Source organism: Cavia porcellus, unplaced genomic scaffold (genome assembly GCF_034190915.1).
Source record: "Cavia porcellus strain 051 isolate PalLab524CR breed Dunkin Hartley unplaced genomic scaffold, mCavPor4.1 scaffold_1, whole genome shotgun sequence".
Classification (NCBI taxonomy): Eukaryota; Metazoa; Chordata; class Mammalia; order Rodentia; family Caviidae; genus Cavia; species Cavia porcellus.
The window spans coordinates 201,959,532-201,981,689 of NW_026947484.1; the positions used below are offsets into that span (position 1 = coordinate 201,959,532).

At 54.6% G+C, this 22,158-nt stretch overlaps 1 protein-coding gene across 2 annotated transcripts in view; it reads right to left on the reverse strand.

The window, feature by feature from the left end:
- Positions 1-10,405, reverse strand: part of Eng (endoglin) — a 31,994-nt gene extending 21,589 nt beyond the window's left edge. For both annotated transcript variants that reach the window (XM_005004013.4, XM_005004012.4), the window contains exons 1-2: positions 10,266-10,405; positions 936-1,087 (exon numbers count right to left, since the gene is read on the reverse strand). In XM_005004013.4, the coding sequence (XP_005004070.2) occupies positions 936-1,087; positions 10,266-10,332 (219 nt within the window). In that variant the 5' untranslated portion in view covers positions 10,333-10,405. The remainder of the gene's footprint in view (positions 1-935; positions 1,088-10,265) is intronic.
- Between the last annotated feature and the right edge of the window lie 11,753 nt (positions 10,406-22,158).

Genomic DNA, 22,158 nt, shown 5'->3' on the forward strand with positions numbered 1-22,158 from the left:
CCTTCCTTGCTCGGTGAGCTCTGGCAGAACCCTGGGTGGCAGCTGGAGTCCCCTACCCTGCGCGCTCTGCAGATGCACCCGTTTCGTGGGACCTGGCTCATTGTTCCTCTGTCCCTGATCAGGATCAGAGATCCCAGGTCCCCAGAAGAGACACAAGGAGCTCACACATCAGAACAAATAAACGTACAGAGAGCAGTCACACTTTCTGTATCATTACTAAATTAAAAAAAAAAAAAGTGACAATCCTCTGACAACCACACAAAATGGGTCGTAGGGTGCTGTCTGTGGTCTGGAGATTATCAAAGCTCACAGTCCTCACAACTGTCGGGGTGATGGGAAGCAAAGACCCCACCTTGGTGGCCTGGGCACCTTCTTATCACCACACGAATGCAAGACATCTCAACAGTTTTGGGGGCAGGCAGGCCGAGAGCTAACCCTGAGCTGCACACTTTTAAGATCGCTCTTAGGACCTGAGGTCCAGGGTCACCACCCATTCTGCTCAACTTTGGGGTCCACCTGGCTTTCAGAGACTGTCTGGCGAGTTCACAGACGTACGATAAGAGAACATTTCAGGGAAAAGAGGGGTGCTCTTTCTAGAAGTCCTAGCTGTCAAGAGTATAGCCATGTCCTTTGAGAAGCTAGGAGAATCCCATCTTGGGGGTACACAGATACCAAGTCCCCCTGGCTGCCACCCACCAAGCCTCCCACCTGGCACTTGCCAAATACAACCCTTTCTACCTAGGTCTTGGGGTGACCCCCACAAACTTCCCTCACCCCCCAGAACTGTTGTCTTCTGCACAAGGTGAGAGAGGTCCTGTGGGTCCCTTGGCACGGGCCCTGGGAGGACAGGACTGCTGTCTTGGGGTTGCCCACCAGGAAAGCCCCTCTCAGCCCATGGCCCTGAGCTGTTGCCTGACCCTGCCTGGGGCACTTACGTTTAGGAACTTCAAGAAGAGGACATGGACTTCCAGGGCGGCGTTGGGAGCCTGAGCCACGCAGCCCTCTGACACCTGGCTGGTGATGTACGTCACCTCGCCTCTGTCGGGGTCCACAGGCTGCAAGTCACAGTGGACATTCTCTGCAAGACCTATTGGAGAAGCAGAGTGGGAAAGAAGCCAGATAAGAGGCTGAAGATGTTGCTCAGGGGCGGAAGCACTCACCTAGCACATGCGAGGTCCTGGGTTCCATTTCTGACAAGGAGAAAAAAGAAAAATCAGGCAGGTGACAAGTACTCCCATTTCCTGAATGTCTGCCAGGTATCTGCCATGGACTCAGGGCTTTATTGAGTCTTCACAGCTACCCTAAGAGGTAGACACCATGGTACCCATTCTATAGATGAAGAAACAGAGGCTCACAATGGACAAGTCTCTTGCCCAAGGTCACAGCGCCTCCAAGTCTACAGTCAACACATACCGCATCAGTTACATTTTAATTCCAGATAGACAATACATTATATGTGCTTTGTTTTGTTTTTTGAAACAGGATTTTGCCATGTGTTTCAGGCTGGCCTTGAACTCACTATGTGATCCAGGCTGACTTCAAACATGGTAATCCTCCTGCCTCAGCCTCCCAAGTACTGGGATCGCAGGTGTGCATCACCATGCCTGGCAACGACAAATAATTTAACAAGAACAAGTATATCCCAAATAATGCCTAGGGTATACTTATGCTACTAAAATTTTCATTGTTTATCTGCAATTTAAACTTAACTGGGCATTCTCTATTTATCGCTGCCACATCTGGTTACCCAAGGCTCAGCGTCTACATTTGAACCTGAGCCTCAAGGCCAGTTCCAGCTCAAGGAAGGCAGGCGCTGAGCTGAGGTCAGGGGACAAACTTTCCCTCCTGACCTTTGAGGTGGCCCTACTGGAATGGTTCCTGCGAGGGTCCAGCATTTCCGGGCCCAGGGGACAGGGTGAGCAGGAGGGCAGCCCAGGCTGGAAGGCCACTGTCTTCGGCCTAGGCCTCAGCGCCTGTGGCTGGGCGGCCCGGAAACGCAGGTCCTGAGGGAGAGGAATGGAATTTCACCCTGACCCGAGGAGGAGGAAAGGGAAATGAGGCCCCTACACCTCGTCCTAAGGAATGCGCCGTGGTGGGGTGGGGGGGGTGGCGGAGGAGGGAAGGAGGACAGAGAAGGGGAGACTGTTTGGAAGTTTGTGTCTCCATCTTGTCGCGCTCACTTCCTGTTTTCTTGGAGATCAAAGATGGGCGCGGAGGGACTGCCTCACATCCAGCTGACGCCAGCTCCAAGGAGGGGGGCTGTCTGCAGCCTGCCGGCCGCCTCCTTCCCCACCTTTCCAGGCTTGCTGGCCTCAGAGCTGGGAGGTCAGACAAGATGGAGGGCGGCCACCCTTCCCTACAAGGCAGAAGACCAGGGCAAGGACATTTGGCCTCCATGGGCCCAAGGACTCTTCTTTTTTTTTTTTTTTTTTTTGTCTTTTTCGTTTTTATCGGTACCAGGGATCGAACTCACGACTGCCTGCTTGCAAGGCAGGCGCTTATGCCGCTGAGCTAAATCCCCAGCCCCAAGGACTCTTCTTTGAAACAGGGTTTCCCTATGTAGTTTAGGCTGGCTTTGAACTCACTGATTGGCCCAGGCTGGATTTGAACTCACAGCAATCCTCCTGCCTCAGCCTCCCCAGTGCTGAGATGACAGGCCTGTGCCATCACACCTTATAAATCCTTGCTCTGACCCCATCCTGAGTGTTACAGGCATGATGGCTCAAATCATGGTCCTTGGAGCCAGGCTGACCTACCTGGCTTTGACTCTCAGGCCCTATTTGCCACATAGATTTGCTGAATGATTTTACCATACAGCTTTATTTTTCTGGTATGGAAAAAGATATGTAGAATCTACCCAGCCATAGAGGATGCTGGGAAGCCCCCACAAGACAGGGCACATGGCAGTTCTCTTAATTACATCTATTTTTGCTGGCATAGTGGCTTCTTCTTGTAATCCTAGCACTGGGGAGGCTGAGGCAGGAAGATTGCTGTGAGTTCAAGGCCAGCCTGGGCTGCCCAGTGAGTTCAGAGTCAGCCTATAGTAAGTATATTGTGAGACCCTGTCTGAAAATAAACAAACAAGAAAATGGCATTTATTTTACCAGCTGCAATCGTTGTAGAAGCATTGATGATGTTAGGGGTGGAGTGTGGAGTCGGGACCTTTAGGCTTCAGGACAGGGTTCTCTGGGAGCCAGGTCTCTGGGGTCTCCCTCACCCCAGCAGAATCAAGCCCATGCCCTCCTCTAAATTCTCATCTCCTTCTGGCACCCAAGCCCCCCAGCTCAGGTCCAAACCCCTCCTCTACAGATGGAGAAACTGAGGCTCGGAAGGTAGGATCTGACAAAGTCACACAGCTCTGGGGACCAGGCTGGGCCCCGGCCCCCCTCTCCTCCCATGACCCGGGGTCTGGCGTATACATTAGTGCAGCGCCTCCCTCCTCTCCTTCCCTGCTCTGTCCCCAGACTTCCAGGAACCCCAGTTCCTCCTGGACTGCAGGGGCCGCCTGGGGCCACCTCCTCCATGCCGTCAGCCTGGCCATTATGTAATGATCAGATAACGGGCCAGGCTGGGAGATCAGATAAGAGGTCCATTTATTTTGGGGCCTTTTCGGATCCTGGCTGCCCCCACCCCGCAGACTAGAATGGGGAGACCGGAGGGAGGGTGACGCCGGGCCGGTCTCCCGGAGCCCAGACCTCGGAAAACAATCCCCTGGCACCAAGGGAAACTCCGAGGCCTCCCGGGACCAGACCTGGTCAGAGGCGTCGCCGCCGCCACCGGGAGCCTGGGTGACTGGGCCTCAGGGTTGAGACCCTTGCACCACCTCCCACCACCGTCCTCTCCTCGCCTCTCCTTTGCTTCCCACCCAAGCGCGCAGCAACTGCTCAGGTTTTGTAAACCACTCTTGACACCCCTGGAGGATAACAAGTCAAGAAAAGTAGCCCTGGAAGGCAGGTGTGGCTATGGATAATCAACCCCAGCACTCTGGGAGGCTGAGGCAGGAGGACTGCAAATTGCAGACAGTCTGGGCAAATTAGTGGCTTAGCAAGATCCTGTATTAAAATAAATTATAGAGCTGGGCACAGTGGTGCACACCTGTAATCCCAGCACTCCAGAGGCTGAGGCAGGCGGATCGACACAAGTCTGAGGCCCGCCTGGGCTAAAAGCAAGACCCTGTCTCAAAAAAAAAAAAATCCTCAAAAATAAATAGAATAAATTATAACACACTGGTGATGTAGCTTAGTACAAAAAGGCCCTGGGTTTAATGCCTGGGGCCAAAGAAAATAAAAACAAAAACAAAAATGAAAAAGCAGAGTCTCGGGGCCGGGTGGTCTGGCCCACCTGCCCAGCTCAGCCCTGCGAAGTCCAGTCACCCAGAGCCAAAGTGCCTGGCCCTCACGACCTCCATTCATGGACCTGAGGTTACTGACGAGGCTTCTGAGCCCCTGGCAGCCCTGGGAGCGGGCAGACCTGGTGCCCATTTCACACAGAACAGAGCTGGGGCACTGAGGGGTTCGCCCCAGGGCACCAGCAGCCAAGTGTGGGACGCCAGCTTTGAAGCCTGCCTGATGTTCTGGCTCTGCAACCCGGTACACACTTTCCATGTCAGTCTGGCGCAGTAAGTCTGTCTGACACCCGGTGGGTGCTCCACCCAGAGGAGCGGTGAATATTAATTCACAACATCGGGGCAGGGCAGGTGGATTGGTTTTCTGTACTAGGGATTGAACCCAGGTTCTTCACACTGAGCTCCATCTGGGCCGTTTTTAATTTGGGGACAGTGTCCCACTTGGTCACTAAACTGCCCTGACCGAGCGTGAACTTGCAATTCTCCTGTCTCAGCCTCCCAGAGTGCTGGCATTACAGGTCTGGCTTGCGCAGATAATTCCCATAAAAGGTCTTTCTGCTGCGAAGTGCCCCATCTCCTCCAGCTGTCCTGCCACCCTCCTGCCTTCCTGTACTCCCCTAGGGGTCCAATGACAACCTCAGAGTTCCAGGCCAGCCGGCCTCTCCCCAGGGCCACCAGGAGGCCTCTGCTTCCTTTTGTCCCTATCTTTCCCAAGGCTTCCCAAGGCCCGCAGAGTCAAATTCACACACCTATAATCCCAGCTACGCAGGAGGCTGAGGCAGGAAAATTGCAAGTGTATGCCCAGTCTGGGAAATTTAGCAAGATGCTCTCTCAAAATAAAATAAAAAGAACAAGGGTACAGCTCCGGGGTAGAGTGCTTGCCTGGTATACGAAAGGCCCCAGGCTCCATTTCCAGTACCACACACACACATGCATACACACACCAATGGTTGCAATCCTAGTTCTGCCACCTTCCAGCTTCCTTTCCATGCCTCGGTGTCACCCTCTGTGAAATGGGGCCATGACAATCACAATACTTCCCTCCTGGAGCTGGTGAGCCTCTCCCTATGGTGACCCATCACAGTGTAAGCTGAGTCTCCATGACTGAGCTGCTGTGTCCATGTGTGTCCTCGCTTGTCCCATCACAGGGAGAGCTGAGCTTTTCCCCAGACACACTGCTGCTCGCTTTCATCATGCCTTCTCAGACTCATGGTAACCTTTTATTCGACCCCCTGGCTAACTTCTATCCATGCCTCAAAACCCTGCTGTGAAAATCTCACTGGAATGGTTTCCCCTTTCCAAGGTACATCAGTTCCCCAGGTGTCCTTCGGGAACCACACACACCCAGATGTGTTGTTTTGATTGTCTGTGGTCTGCGCTCCCAGCCAATGGTGAGTTTTTCCAGGACTAGAGGGAGCCGGGCCCATCCTGTGCCCTGGTCTCTCAGCCCAAGCTCAGGCAGACAGAAGGACACACAGGTGAATTCAGCTCATCAAGCCTGCCCGAACTTGCTGCATGACCTGTGCCCAGTCCTTCCTCCATTCTGGGACTCAGTTTCTCTGTGGGTACTGGGTGAGGAGGGACATTCTTCTCATTCCTCCGGAGATTACGAGATCCCACCTGGGGACAGAGGCAGGGGGAGGACAGGGCTTCCCTCATGCAGCTCCTGAGGGGCCGAGACAGGTCCCAGAGGAGAGGCCAGGAAACTCAAAGACACTTGTCACCCCCAGGACAGGACAGTGCACTGCTGGGCCCAGGGCTCAAGCCCCAGCTGGCCACTTCCAGCTCCTCACCCTGCAGCACCTCTCACCTGCCTGAGTCCCCTCTGTAAAATGGGGTGCAGGAGCTTCTGTCACCCAGGGCTTTGTGAGGGCTGTCTGCTGGCCCCCAGGAGACGCTGAGTGCCAGTGAGGAGCACCCCCACTCTGGCCAGGTGGGGAGGCTGGCTCAGCCTGAGGTGAGGGTCCCCCCAGCAGAGAAAGGAAGCCGGATTAGGGGACAGGCAGCCTGGGGTTGGAAACCGCACTGACTTGCCCCAGACTTTGACAACCTTATCTATAAACTGGGCCTGACACACAAGGACGGAAGTGAGAGAGAATCTTTTTGTTTTTATTTTTGTTTTTTGAGACAGAGTCTCACTATGTAGCCCAGGCTGGCCTCAAATGCTTGGCAATCCTCATGCCTCAGCCTCCCAAGTGCAGGGATTTTAAACTGGGATTAGGGTCCTGTCTGCACCCTTGTCCCCTTAATGGTCCTGACTTACTGTCTTTCCAAATCCTTTTTCCTGCTGGCCCGTGGGAAGCTGTCCTGAATGTGGCCTAGACAAAATATGAGGTCCTGGCTTGAGTCCCTGGCTGCTCCCCACCGAGGCCCAGACCCCATCCCTGCCGCAGCTGCACCTCCATCCCAGCTACCCAGCTGGGAGTAGGAAAGATGCGTGTCCCAAACACACAAGGCATGGTGTTTACAACCAGAACAAAGGGAAACCGCCAGAGTGTCTAACAGTAAGGGACTCATGGGGCAAACAATGGCACGTGGAAGGGATGGAATATTCCAGAATTTCCATTCCAGACCCGTGCCTGAGGCCACACTACAGCACGGAAATGTCCTGGGACACAAGAAGGACACACAAGAACCCCAGATGTTGATTGGCTGGGTGAAAATTACCTTAAAAGTAAGCTTGGCAAAAACCAGAAAGCCACCTATCACCGGCAGGCTAACTGAGCTAGGAGTTTGGAGGCCGGGTTTTTTTTCTTTAATCTATTTTCTTTTTCCTTCTTTGTGGTATTGGGAAAGGAAGCCAGGAACTCATCCCGTGAAGGCAAGAGCTCGCCACTGAGCCCCACCCCAGCTTCCACGCTCACCTAATTTCTTTGAGCAGGTTGAGGCGAGCATTTGTTAAACTGCTCTTTAAAAATCTCCGCACACTAATTCTTTAAAAAAAAAAAAAAATTCCTCCATGACAGAAAGATGTGCTTTGGAAAGTGAAAGTCCCCTGGGGACAGTCCCACACAGAACTGGCACTCTGGGTACCAGTCCTTTCAGAATCTTCTCCAGGACACCGTGTGCTGTTCGTGTTCTGTGAGTCACAACATGGAGTCACAATTTGGGGTTTGCTCTGGACATCTACCTGTCAAGGGGGTCAACAAACAGTGCCGTCTGTCCCTGGCTCCCTACACCACGTCCCACTGTTTTTGAGAGTTGCAGGCTGGGGCTCCGGCTGATGGACATCTAGGTTATCCTGGTGCTGGGTTTGGTTATAGGACCTCATGGCCAGATATCTCCACAGAGCAGGCCAGTAACTCTCCAGACATCACTGCCTAAGACTGAGTTGGGAGGACAAAAGTCACAGATGCTGGTATGGTCGTGCAAGCCTGTATTCCCAGCAGGCTGGAAGGCTGAGGCAGGAGAATTTCAAATTTGAGCCCAGACTAGGCAACTTAAGTGACTTAGCAACAGCCTGCCTCAAAATTAAAAATTAAACAAGGGCTGGGAATGTAGTTTAATGCAAAGGGCTGGGTTCAATCTCCTGTACTGGAAAAAAAAAAAGAGAATGAATGAATAAAAGTTATAATTTTGGGGAATTCCACCGCTCTGTGCTCCCAGAAGACTGGCCCATTTGTGGACCATTTTCACCCCTCTGTCCTGTTTAAGATGCCTGGCCCACTCCTTCCGCACTGGGGCTGGAGATCTGGGTCTCATGCTCAGGCCCAAGCCCAGCTGCCCACCACTGCCTGGGGTGCACAGTGGGGCTGCCAACAGCATGATACCCTCTCATCTGTGGTCGTGGGGGTACAGGACCTGCTCCCACCAGCACGACCAATTTTCCCAAGTGGTCGTTCAATATGGTGACCACTATTACTGTTTTGGGGTTTTGGAAACAAAGTTTTACTATGTAGCTCAGGCTGGCCTTGAACTCGCCATTGTGCTGGCCTCAGTTTGGCTATGATGAACTCAGTTCCTCAAAGTTATGATAAAATAAATGGCATATTTTTACAAACACAAGAATGATCAAAACTCACTACTTCCTAATTCCCTTATGGACTCTCACTCATGCTGTAGAGGTCCCCTGACCTATGAGGTGTACGGGGAAATTCCAGCTACTGTGTGCTGGGCACACCCCACCCCAGGTGCAGAGCTGGGGGGCGGGGCTGGAGAATATCGGAGTAAGGACAGTCATCACAAATCAAGTCCTTGTCTCTGCTCCTCTATTGTTAGGTAAATACTTTTACCAAACATCATTGCCTCTTTCCTTTTTTTCCCCCCCTGTACTGGAAAGTGAACACAGAACCTTTTCACAGTGCTAAATTCTTAGTCTTTATTTATCCATGTTTTGAAAGAGAGTCTTGCTAAGTTGCTAAACTGCTCCTGAGCTTGAACCTGGCAGTCTTCCTGCCTCAGCCTCCCAGACTGCTCAGACTACAGGCGAGTGCCACCAGGTCCAGCATCGCTGCCTCTTAAAATCTCTCTAATCCTTGGTGTCTAAAGCCCATCACTACCCTATAAAATCAGATCTGCACTTCTGCCTGGCTGTTTCACTCCTGAGAAGGGGGAAGAGGGCCTGGAGGTTTTTCCTGGAGGCCAGGTGGGAGCTTCATCTCTGGGTGTGAGCTCAGGTGGGCAGCAGGCTTCTGTGTTTCCATCTGTGAAATGAGTGACAGCAGCCACCATCTTGCAGGGTCCCAGGGTGGGTAGAGAAGGGGCTGCCCTGTCACATGTGGTTAGAAGCAAGTTTCCAGGAGCCAAATCCCTGCAAAGTCACTCAATGGCCCTGGGACTCGGTTTCCAGTCTCTCAGGAGTGTTGGAGACCAAGGATTAAGAGCTTTAAAGGGGCTGGGGATTTAGCTCAGTGGCATTAGCGCCTGCCTTGCAAGCAGGCAATCGTGAATTCAATCCCTGGTACCGATAAAAAGGAAAAAGACAAAAAAATTAAAAATTAAAAATTAAAAAAAAAAAGCTTTAAAATGCCAGCCTCTCTGCTGACCCCTCCTTGAGGAAGACCCTGGGAGCACAAGATGATGACTGGTGTCCCCAGGACAGAGCAGAGACCCACAGTGCGTGTAGGGATGCTGTGGTCCCCAACTCCTCAAGACCCTTCCCCGTGGCAGTCTCAGTAGGCAGCAGAGGCCAGGACCCTGCAGAGCCCAGCCTGGCTTGTACCCTTCCTGGGAGCAGAAAAGGGGCAGGGCAGGCAGTGCCATAGTCTTGGCCTAGTTGTGTGGAAGGTGAGGATATTTAAAGCTAGTGACAACTGGAGCAATCAGGAGGCTGAGGCAGAAGGATTACCTTGAGCGTGAGGCCAATCTGTGCTAGCAGTCGGTTTAAGTCCAACTTGAACCACAAAATGAGACCTTGTCTCAAAATACAAATAATAAAATCACACACACACACACACACAACCTTTGTAATAAAACGACAATAATAGCAACTCTCTCGGCAGGCATGACTACACCACCGACCTTCACTGCATCCTGGGAGGACTCTGTTAGCAGCTGTCCTTTGCTCAGAGGCCCGAAGGTGGTCTCTCAAGATCACCTTGGCAGGCGAACAAGATGAAGTTTGAACCCAGAGCCTTGCGATGGTCATGCACCCTCCTTTCCACCCACTCCTCGGATGGGAAACTCAAGGCCCAGAGATAGGGAACTCTCCCAGGGCTGCACAGTCTTCTGTACCTGGGTTCCCTGGACAGAGCTGGGTGGACAGAGGGTAAGGACCAGCGTCCAGGTAAATAATCTGCCCCACTTTGCTTGAGACTTAACGCTGAAAGCCCTTTGTTTTATGAAACTCTTCGGTTCCACCAAATTGGCGTGGTTGGTCACCTTTCCCCGCCATCAGAGCCTCTCCCCACCCCTAGACAGCTCCGCGAGGTTGAGCTCCGACCCAGGAAGGAGGTGGCGACTGGGGTCCCTGAACACCCACCTGTGGGGCCACCGCTGCAGGCGGCCAGCAGCAGGGCGGAGGCCAGGACGAGCGCGCCGCGGTCCATGCCGTGGCCCGGGGCTCGGTGCGCGGGGCCCTATCCGGTGTCCAGGGGCAGGGCTGCGGGCGGGCGCCGGGGCCGGCGTGGGCTCGCGCAGGGATCCGAGGGGAGCAGGCGGCCGGAGCGGCGGCGTCCCTGCTCCAGCCTTCTGGGGTGTCGGCCGAGGGGTCAGGAGAACGTGCACGGGACTCTGCCGGCCGGGGGCGCTGATCGTCGGATTGGCGAGGAGGGGGACCCGGCTCCGGTGGACAGCGACAAGGGTGCCGGTCCCGGCTCAGGACGGAGGCGCAGACGAAGGCTGGGGTGACCGACGGCGGCTGCTGCGGGAGCTCTCGGCGCATCCAGCTCGCCCCAGGGAGGCAGGAAATGCGCTTCCTTAGCGAAGGGGCCGGGCCAGGCCGCCTGCCAGGCGGGGAGAGGAAGTGCGCTCCGCTTTGTCGCTGGGTGGGGGGGTCCAGGGTGGGGGGCCCGGGGTGGGGGTGTTACAGGACCCACGCTGCAGGCTTGTCTCCCCACCCCACCCTCCATCCAGAGCCCCCAGGGCTGCGCCTCCCATTCCCTGGAGGCGACTTTAGCTCTGCTAAACCTTGGGGAGGGAACGCACTGCCCCATGGACTCCGTACTCCCATTTTGCAGATAAGGAAGCCGAGGCCTGAGGAAGCAGGGAAACTGGTCCTGAAAAATGAGAAATTGGCACTCACAGGTCCCCTCGGGACACAGAAGCTACAGTCTCGAGCCTGACACTGGCCGAGTGGCTCCTTGTTTTGTAGACAGGGAAATTGAGACCCAAGACTGAGAAGGAAGAACCCCAAATTGGCACAGCAAGGAATCTGTGGCCCAGAGAGGGCAGCAGACCCTGTGTCTGCTCTCCCCAATCCGCAAACGGTAGAAAGTCCTTCAGAGACAAAAGACACCCCTGGGGCCGGGGACTTAGCTCAGCGGCATAAGCGCCTGGCAAGCGTGAGGTCACAGATTTGATCCCTTGTACAAAAACAAAAACAAAAACAAACCACCCCTGAAGGAGGGGCTCCCAGACTCTCGTGGTCTTTCTAAGGTCAGGGGGCCCTGGGTTCACTCCTACTCTGCTTGCTCTGAGCCACCTTGTAAAGCAGCGCTCAGGGGTGCCACCTTTCTTCCGGCTGTAGTGAGAGTCCCAAGATTGGGCACTGCAGGGCTGAGTCTGGCGCCTGGCGCCTGGTGTAAAAGGGGCACTCGACCCACACTACCCCTGGAGCAGGAACTGCGCATGCTCGCGGTGCGCACAGTAGGCTCTGCTCTTGGGCTGTACCTGGGCCAGGCCCGGGGCGCTCCTAGAGGGAGCCTGAGCCCTCTGCGGGTGGAGACACGCAAGCTGCGCTTGGAGGGACCTGGAGAAGGAAGGGGCAAGGAGGGTGTGCCAGGCAGGGGTACCACCCTGGGCAGAGGCACAGATGCGGGGGCTCTGACCTCTGTGGGGCAGGAGGGGTGGAGGTGCCAAGAATCCAGGAGAGGCAGATGATATCAGGACATTATTCTGAGGGCCAGTGGGAGCCGTGGAGGGTCTGAGCTGAAGGGCGTGGGCAGAGCTGTCCCGCATCACAGATGGAGACATCGAGGCTCAAGGAGGGAAGAGAGGGTGCGAGCCTCTGGGGGAGGGGTTGGGCCTGGGTCCTTCCTGCCTTGGTGAGCTTGGCCGGCTGTGGGGTGCCCTACAGGAGCTGGCACAGACCAGGAAGTGGCGCGTGGCTCCTTAGGTGGGGAATGGAGGGGAGAGTTTCTCCCCATGGGTTGATGGGGTTGGAGGACCCACCCTGGCCAGCAGGCCACCTTGGAAGTGGCTGCAACGTGGAGACCGAGGCCATGGTGGCCAAGTGGGGAGGAGAGGGGCTGTGAGGTTTTGGGGGCATTGCCACAGGGTCTGCGCCCCAGGGACGGTTAACCCAGCCCCAGGCGCTCCCTGCACCAGGGCCCGCCCTAGGCGTTCACCTTATCAGCCCTGACTTCTCCCAGACACCCCAGAGGCCATCCTGTTACACCCCCATTCCACAGAGGAGGCTCCCAGAGGTTTAAGTGACCTGGACTGAGGGTTGGCAATGGAGGCCCCCGTGGGCTCCTCCTTTGTTGCCTCCTGAGCTGAGTTTGGAGCTGGTGCATACAGTGCAGGGACTGGGGCAGCTTAAAGATGAGCAGCTGCTGTTGAGAGGGGCTGGCGGGCTCTCTGGGCAGCCACAAGGACCCCATTTACTGCTCTTCCCAAATCTCTTCCCTCCTACTTCCCTCCTTGCTACACAACCCCCATTCAGGTTATAAACAGACCTGATCGCTTCTTTAGAAAGCCCCAGATGCCAGTTGTGGTGGCACGTGCCTGTGAGCAAAGCACTGAGGAAGCTGAGGCAGGAGGATCCCTGTGAGTTTGAAGCTGGCCTGGGCTCCATAGTGAGTCCAAGGCCATCCAGAACTACATAGTGAAACCCTGCCTTAAAACACTGAAAGAGAAAGAAAGAGACCCCAGGTGGACACAAAGCAGAACCCAGACATTGTCCAGTGAGAGGAAAACCTCTCAGGAGGCTCAGCGGGTCCTGGAGCCCTGACCCAAGGTCTTGAGGGGGAAGGAAGAGGGGAGAACCCCCAGGTCTCCAACTGTATGCCCAGTGTCCCTTCAATGCTCAGCCACTAGATGCCCCATGAGGACAGACCTGCCCAGAACCAGGCACCTTTGGGGCCTTGAGATGGTTTATTGGAGTTAACCTGGGCTAAGGCAGAGCTGAGGGGCATGGAGAGACTGAGACACCTCAAGGTAGGCTCGGCTCCCGGTCCTTAGCAGGAGGCGCCTGTCCTGGACTGGCACCCCTGTCCCCAGGAAGCTCAAGGGCTTGCAGCTGGGGACAGATTGGTTAGCTGTTCTCTACTCCAAGGGACACGTCTGCCCTCTCAGCCTGGCCCACCCCTGGGAGGTCACAGAAAAGTGCAGTGGAGGGCGCTGGGGATTTAGCTCAGTGGCATAAGCACCTGCCTTGCAAGCAGGCAGTCATGAGTTCAATCCCTGGTACCGATAAAAAGGAAAAAGGCAAAAAAAAAAAAAAAAAAAAAAAAGTGGAGGGGGACACATGCCCTGGATCCTTCCTCTGAGCTCATGCATGGTGGCCCTCTCTGCAGGTTTCTGGCCTCCTCCAGGCCCAAGGTGGTCCCTATGCCCTGCCCCACCTGGGCCCTACCCGCCCTCCCCAGCCTGTGACAGTGGAGCCATCTGTGTCCTGTGGGGCACAGATGTTTCCAGGCGCCACCCGTGCACACACCAGAGACGTTTGGTGGTGAGCCAAGGTCTAGACCCCTCAGCAGGCAGATGCTTGTCCTGCTCCTCCTGCTCCTCCTCCTCCTCCTCCAGGGCAGGAAGGCACTGAGCCCAGAGCACGTCTGCCCTGGCCTCAGGCCACCTCAGGAATTCCAGGTGGCCCCAGGGGTCCCCAGGCGGTTGGCGGCGCCAGCACTGGCCTGGAGCCAGAGGCTGTGGAGTTCCTGCAGGCAGGGACAGGGCACTGGGCAGGGATTCAGGGTGCCTGACTGCCCCACACTGGCCAGGCCTCAGTTTCCTCATCTGCATAGGAAAGAGTGACCTGCTGGCCTGGGGAGCTCGAAGGGCCGGAGAAGAAGAGAGCCACTTTGCAGACTGCCTCGTGGACCAAGACCTTCGTGTTCAATTTTATAATGAAGGAAACTGAGGCTCTGGGGCGGGAGGCCCCAGGGCAGGGGAGAGTCAGTGGATAATGCAAATCTGGGTCTGTCTTTCTTCCCTTGGCTTCCAGAACATTCAGTTCTGCTTCCCTCCCACATCCCTGGTCACCTTCTCACCCTTCCTAGTTCCTCCTCAACCCCCACGTGGCCCCGAGGCCCCTTCCCTTCCCTGTTGACTCTCACTCTCAAATCAGGTTTCCTCAGGCCTCGGTGACCCTGATATCACGTTCCAGCTCAGGGACAAATAATGTCTGGGACTCGGGCTGTGCTAATGGAAACAGCTCGAGAGCCTGTCTGTCTCTACCCTGGTGATAGCAGCGTCCTCTGGGAGCATCCACCCAGCGCGTTTCCCTTCCTGTCCACATCCACGGTCGGCCCTGCAGTTCCTAAGCCAGAAAATGCTGTGCTGGCACCAAGGTCCTTCTTATTTATTTATTTATTTTTGTCTTTTTCATTTTTTCAGTACTGGGAATCGAACTCACGACTGCCTGCTTGCAAGGCAGGCGCTTATGCCGCTGAGCTAAATCCCCAGCCCCCTCTTTTTTATTTTTTTGGTACTGGGAATCAAACTTACAACCTTGCACTCGCCAGGTGCCACTGAGCTAAATCTCCGGCTCCTCATACCGTGGTCCTAATCTCAGAGAGCTGGGTAGAAGCACAGACTCCCAGCTCCTGCCCCAGATCTACAGGATGGAACCTGCATTTTCTTTTCTTGTTTTGTTTTGTTTGTATCTTATTTTTTGAGTTGGGGTCTTGCTATGTAGCCCAGAATGGCCCTGAACTCAGGGTGACCCTCCTGCCTCTGCCTCCCGAGTGCTGGGATTACAGGTGTGCACTGCAGCTCCTTTCTTTTCTTTTTGTCCCCCCCCACCCCGCCCCATTTTATGCAATCCGTGCTACCCTTGAGTCTGCCATGTAGCCTAAGGTGACTTCAAGCTTTCAATCCTTTTGCCCCCAAGTCCTAGGAGCATAGGCAAATGCCACCGTGCCCGGTTTATAGAACCTGCCTTTTTTTGGGGGGGTGCCAAGGATTGAATTCACAACCTCACACTTGCCAGGCAGGCACTGTGCCTCTGAGCTATATCCCCAGCCAGAACTTGCCTTTTAGCTGGGCGTGGTGGTGCATGCCTGTAATCCCGGCATTTGGGAGGCTGAGGCAGGATTGCTAGTGACTTCAAAGCCAGTCTGAACTACATAGCAAGACCCTGACTCAAAAAACAAAACAAAACAGGCCCAGCATGTCATGAGGAAGCTCACCATGAGAAGTGACCTTGCCCAGTTTTGATCCGCCATCTGTGCTGCTCCAGCTGTCTCCACCCATGCGGCTCCTGCGTGCCTCAGGTTTCCCAAGTCCCAAACGTGCTCTGTTCTCTCCCTGTGATCCAGGACCTCCAAATGATCCAGGGGACATGAGTGTGACTCCCAACCCACTAGATGTCTGGTACGCTGAGTTCATGTTCCCCCAAATCAAAGAATGCGTTCTAAGGAACAACAGAGGTCAAGAGTAGGAAATTGTATTGGGAGAAACAGCTCCTGAGACACAGGAGAGGGCCCGAGTGGGTTACCCACAAGTCCGCCTCGGAAAGGAAGTTTGGTAGAGCAAAATCACAGGTGGGTACAACGTGGGAGAAAAGAGTGACCAATAGTAAGGTTACAAGCACAGCCGCGTAGGTAATGTTGATCCAGTGGGGAAGTAGGTCAGGTAGCAAGTGTCCATGGGAAGAGCGAGGACCTTTTACGGGAGAGATGACCAGGGGGTCCTGGTCGCACACCCTGGTGACTGAGGCCTGTCCAGACTTCACTGGACCAGGTGACACCCAGGGTAGTCTATCGCTTACCCTGAGGGAGGTATGCAGGCCTGGTCTTTAAGGAATGCGTCTCCAGCCACAGTTGTGATGCTTTGCCTGTCTGAATGTCTATAACGTTTCTACCTAACTCAGCTTCTGTATCATCTATGCATGGCTGTGCCTCAGTCTCTCCCTGGAGGACCTGGACCTCTCTTCATTGCTTAAGCCTTGGGGTCTGCTTGACACTTTCTCTCTCCATCCCCCTGAAAGCCACAGAAACCCTGGCAGGTCTTTTCTCAGATTCCCAGAACGCACTGCTTCTCACCACTTGGCCTCTGTGTCTCTCCAGGAACATCAGGGTCACCTCTTCACTCAGTTCTCCTTGCTTCTTCCCTTGTCCCCAGTCCTTTCTCTACCCTGGCAAGCGAGCCTGTTACAGCCAAATCAGGAACCAGGAGTGGTAGTGCCTACCTGTAATCCAAGCTATCAGGAGGCTGAGGCAGGAGGATCTCTGGTCTAAGGCCAGGTTGGCAACTTAGTCTTAAAAAGAGCCACGTCAGATTCTACCCTTGCCTCTGCCCAGTGCCCTCCACTGGCATCCATCTCACAGCATAAAAGCCAGAGCCCCTCAGTGACTGATGAGCTCCCTCTTCAACCTCACTTTCTGCTCCGCTCCCCCTTTCTTAGTCTGCTCCAGCCACCTAGCCCCTCCCTATTCTTTGAACCTGCTTAACACACATCTACCTCAGGGCCTTTGAATCTACTACTGCATCCACGCCTCAAAACGCTGTGTGCCCTCTACGTCCCTACTTGGGCATCACATGGTCAGCAAGCCTTTCCCAGGCTATCACTTTTTAAATGGCCTCTTTCCCCATGGGCTGGGTGTACAGCCCATACACCGGTTGTCTTTCTTCCCTCTAGAAGTTTCACATGGCTTCACTGAGCCCTTGGGCAAGCTGAGCCCTTGTCCCATGGCAGGTGCCTGACCTTAGCTGGCCTCCTGTTCTCACTTGTGGGGGTAGGGAACCGGCTTCCTGGGTCACAGTTCTGGATGACCAGGGCAGGGGTGGGGCATTCTGAGCCCAGGGATGGGGTCTCTGAAGAGGGATTGATAATGTCCTCAAAAATTCAAGGTTTACAGACAGGCATGGTGATTTATGCCTGGAATCCCAGCACTCAGGAGGCTGAGGCAGGATTATTTTTGAGTTCAAGACCAGCCTGGGCTACAAAGTGAGCTCAAGGCCAGCCTGAACTGTACCCTCTCTCAACACACACACACATACACACATTCAAGGTCCTGCAGGTGTGGTGGTATGCCTCTGTAATCCCAGTACTGGGGAGGCTGAGGCAGGAGGATCACCACTAGCTTGGGCCAGCCTAGGATACACAGGGAGATCCGGTCCCAAAAAACTACAAAAACAAAATGATGACAATATAAAAGATCTCAAGGTCCCACTGGATTCTGCCTGTGCTAGAGGAGCAAGACTCCTCAAAGTCACTTTCTTTTCCCCCAGGGAAGGTACCCCAGGGCCCTGTGGGTGATGGCCCTGGGTGAGGCTGGGTTTCCTGGTGAAACCTGCTCCCCAAGTTCTGAAGAGCCCCCTAAGACTGCCAGGGCGGCAGAACCTCTGCTGTTAAGGGTACTGAGCTCACAGTGAGGAAAACTGTGGCCCAAGAAGGGCCAGCGCCCTGTGAGCACCGCTGAGCAAACCAGGCAGGAGGCCCCGCACTAGGGCCCAGGGAGAGGCAGAAAGAGGAAAGGCGGGCCGAGTCTAGCTGCTGAGTGACCCGGGGAAGCCGCACAACCTCTCTGGGCTGCTTCCCAGAGCAGGAGCCCTGAGCTCACAGGCTGCGCTTGCCCACTGCGAATCCCGACCCCGCCCCTCCGAAGCCCCTGCCGGAGCCTCCAGGCCTTCCTGTTTACCGCAGGCCCCTCTCGGGCTGGGAGGCGACAGCCTTGGCCTCCTCTGCTCCCTGCTTCCTTCCTCTCCCACTTCAGCGCCTCAGCCCAGCCCTCCAGAGTCCTGGGGCCAGGACACAGGGTGCTGCCAGGGGGGCATCTGAGGCCACCATCCGGGGCAGGGCCCACTCCGAAGCACCCCCTCGTGCAGACCCCTCAGTTCGAGATGTTAACCCCAGGGCTGCTTAGCACCTGGGAATGAGCTGGGCTGCGCCGTCCCCAGGGCCAGAAGAAGGCTTTGGTGACCTCTGATCCTGTGTGGGCTTTTGCAGAACAAGCAGGGTCTCCCTGGGTGACTCAAAGTGTGGCCAAGGGCTAGCAGTGTGGGTGTCACCACCCAAACTAGACCTACTGAATCAGAATCCACCCTCCCACCCTACCCCACCCCACTCCTGGGGTTCTGCACATAAGCAGGTGCTCTACTACTAAGCTATATCCCTAGCCATATTTTTATTTCGAGACAGACTCACTGCATTGCTCAGGCTAGACTTGAATTCGTGAGCTTTTTGCCTCAGCCAACCAAGTAGGTGGGTGTTATGGATTAAAAACTGGTGGTCAATGAAAGAGTTGCTGGCCCAGACTGGACCCTTTAACCAGGAAAAGCGGCAGCCAAGTTAGAAAACTCCTGCCGCCCCGCCCCCTATAGACTTGACTGTAACCCTATACCCCCATCCCTAAGAACCTGTGCACCAATGAAATACCTGTGCATCTCTAATGGCCTTAGGGCACTGCCCTAAGCTTAGGCTATTTAGATTCCCCCACGCCACGTGTCCAAGAGAGATCGCCGGAAAGAAGGATCGCCAGATTCCAGCGGCCAGTGCGCCAGTCTCCTCTCCCCGGAATAACCACGGCCCCGGGTGCAGTGGAAGATGCTGTGCTCCGGGGCCGGCGGGGGGGGGGGGTAGCCTCTCCCCGCATTCCCGAAATAAAGCCACCGCCGCTCACTACTTTCACGGACCTCGGACCTCTTTCCCCTCTTCCCCTCTTCTCCCCTCTTCTCAGACCTAACAGTCAAGGGCTGCGGATTTAGCTCAGCGGCATAAGTACCTGCCATGCAAGCTCGGGGTCGTGAGTTTGAACCCGACCAAAAAAAAAAAAAAAAAAAAAAAAGAAAAACCACTCGTGATCAATTTAACACCAGCTGAATTAAATCAGCATGGGGCTGAGCGAAGATGTTCCACCTGAGGGAAGTTGCCAGCATAAATAGAGAGTGGAGAAGTGAGGAGTTGTTCCTCTAAATGTTGCTGTTTGAGCCGTTGGTTCTCCTAGAGGAGCTCGTCATGACTACTTCCCCCGTGTGAGATCCACCACTGTCATTGGAGGAGCTTGGGACCTTGTTGGTGAGAATGGCTGTGGTTCACTTTGGGGAAGCTCTGGTCCTTACATTGAGCATCACTTCCTGGCTCTGGAAGGGAAGACATGTGCTGTGTAATCTCCAGGACAAACTTGTCATGCTGGCTTTCTGGCATGTACTCGACTGTTCTTATCATCAGAGGAGCTCGGGGCCTCTGTGTCGCTGAGGATGGCTGTGGTACTTTTCAGGGCAGCCCTGGTCCTTATTTTGAGCATGACTTCTTGGCTCCAGCGTAGAACTGTCAACCTACCAGCACAACTCCTTCACCCCACTGGCACAGACTAGCTTCCTCTGCTGACCTTTGAGCCTTCCCGGCATGGATCCATAAAAGAAAGTGTTGTGAGTCCTTCTGGGCTCTAGAGCTCCAATTGGACTCGTGAGAGGCATTGTCATGGGCTCTGGGTCTTCATCTGGACTCATGCAGGACATTGCTGTGGGATCCAGGCCCTTGGCTGAATATTCTGGGTCTTTTAGTATGGGGGACAGATTTCCTGCACTTTCTTGTGTTATACTCTGGGTGACCATCATAAAATAACATAAATTCTGTGTCCTGACTGTAATTGTTCTCACAATCCCTGACTACAGCAGTGGGATTACTGTCATGCCTTCCTGTCTGGCTTGAAAGCCCCTGTGAGCCTCACGCATCTACCAGAGTCTGTGAAGCTTTACAACTGAATCACCAGGAACACCGAGGAATGGAGGAGCAGGTTAAAGGCAGCAGGAAGTCTGCTGCTGTGGTGTACGCCTGCAGTTCCAGTAGCTGGGAGGCTGAGGCAGGATGAGTGCCATGGGTTTGAGGCCAGCCTGAGCTGATTAGTGAGACCCTGTCTCAAAAAACAAACAAAATGACACTGGGGGAAGCAAGAGATGAGTCTGAAATGAGAGATCTTCCATCTTGACAGGCCTCTATCACAACAAGACCTGTCAAGATGGCCTGGCCTCTGTTAGGAGAGATTGGATGACCTTCAGAGCCCATCTGGCCAACTTGGTGAGAGGCTTTCGATCTGTGGTCAGCTGGTTCAAGGAAAGGAAGGAAAGCTGCCCACCCATGGCACTCAGGAGGCAGAGAGGGAAAGAGCCAGAAAAGAAGGGTGTGGCCAGTCAGTGGTCCCCAAGGCCACACCCACCAAGCATGTCACAGCAAACACATCTCGCATCCTGGTTTTGAGAGACCGACTGCACAGCACGTTTTGGAGAAACTGGGAGAAACCACACACAGACTGTGTGGTAGCCAGCGTTAGCCAGTGCGGTGAAGCGCAGGACCGGGCAGTCCTACTTCAGGGGCAGATTGTCTTCATATCTCTAATTTACTCTAAAAGATGTTGGAACCTGGCATGGTGGTGCATGTTTGTAATCCCAGTAGCTGGGAGGCCAAGACAGGAGGATCGATGCAAATTCGAGGCCAGCTGGGGCTTTATAGTGAGTTCAAAGCCAGTCTGAACTACATCGCAAGACTGTCTCAAAACAAAAACAGCAGCAAAAAAACCCACTCCCAAATAATAAGCCACCTCTCTGAGGGTGTGTTTGGTTTTGATCCAGGACCTTACGCACACTGAGCTGCATCCCCAGCCAAAGCCCACCTCTTTTTTTTTTTTTAATTCGGTACCAGGTATTGAACTCGAGACTGCCTGCTTGCAAGGCAGGAGCTTATGCCGCTGAGCTGCATCCCCAGCCCCAAGCCCACCTCTTTTGCAGCCTCCCAGCGTGCTTAGGAGCAGAGCCGGCTACTTCCAGGCCCTGCCACCCCTGGCTGGTCTCCGGCTTCTGTACCCTGTGCCCAGCTGCTGTGGCTGCTGGGCCTCTGTGTTCCCTCGTAGATCAGCGCTCTCCTCCCACAGCTGCACTGAGCTCTGCCCTCTTCCCTTTTCAGGCCTCTGCTCCCAGGTGACCCCTGGCTCAAGGACGCAGCCTCCTGAGCTGGAGCACTGGGCTGCTGGCTATGGCCTGGATTGAGTAGCTGCGGTGGAATTTGTGAAGGCATTGCCCCCCCCCCCAGCCTAGGATTAAGAAGCTGGGTGGGCCAGCACATCGGGGAGCCTAGAAAAGACACACCTGAGGGAAGCTCTCACAGGAAGGTGTTGGTGACAATACAGTGGTGGTCACTGCTGTTTGAAATCGTGCTTTGAGATCTTCACCCAAAAGTTTCCCTGGACACCTATCTAGATGGGTGGGTGCCAGTTGGCTGGTGAGAGGCGCCCTCTCTCTCTCTCTCACCAGATCTGCATCTGTGGGTTCAGCCAACAGTGTATCAGAAAGGTTTGGTACCAGTTTGTAATCCCAGCACTCGGGGAGGCTGAGGCAGGAGGATCACAAGTTCAAATCCAATCTGGCCAAGTAGACTTAGTGAGACCATCTCCAAATGAAAAATAATGAAAGGGCTGGAGATATAGCTCAGTGCAAAGGTCCTGGGTTCAATCTCCGGTACTGCAAGTAATAATACACAATTTTTTGCTTTGGCTTTAGCTCAGTGGCACAAGCACCCGCTTGGCAAGTGCAAGGTCATGAGTTTGAGCACTGGTACCAAAAACAAACAAGAATAGTACGTAGTTTTTAAAACATAACACACAGAACACATGCAGACTTTTTCCTGTCCTCGTGAGTGACACAGAGCAGCACTATGTCCAATGACTGCCCTGTGTGGGGCAGTGTGAGTCACAGAGACGCAGGTGGACGGGACAGGCACCACGCACTTTACACAAGGGACCTCCCACCGCCAGGTCCCCGATGAGCACCCTCGAGTGTAGTGCCCACTGAGGGCTCCCAGAAGCACCACCTGTGGACACCCAGGGACGGTGTCAGGCTTCTACTGTGTGTGTCCCCATGCGTGTGTAACAGTTGTAACAGTGAGCGGAGCGAGGTGCTTCCAGAGGCCCACACAGGCAGCAGGGGGACCAGCCGCAGGGGACCCCAACGTTCCATCTCATAGGAAGTTTGCCTCGAGTGACGTTTGCGGCTGCCACCTCTCCCTCTGCCCAGTCTCAGGGCATCTCCACTCCCCGTTCCTCTTTGGCACACTCGCC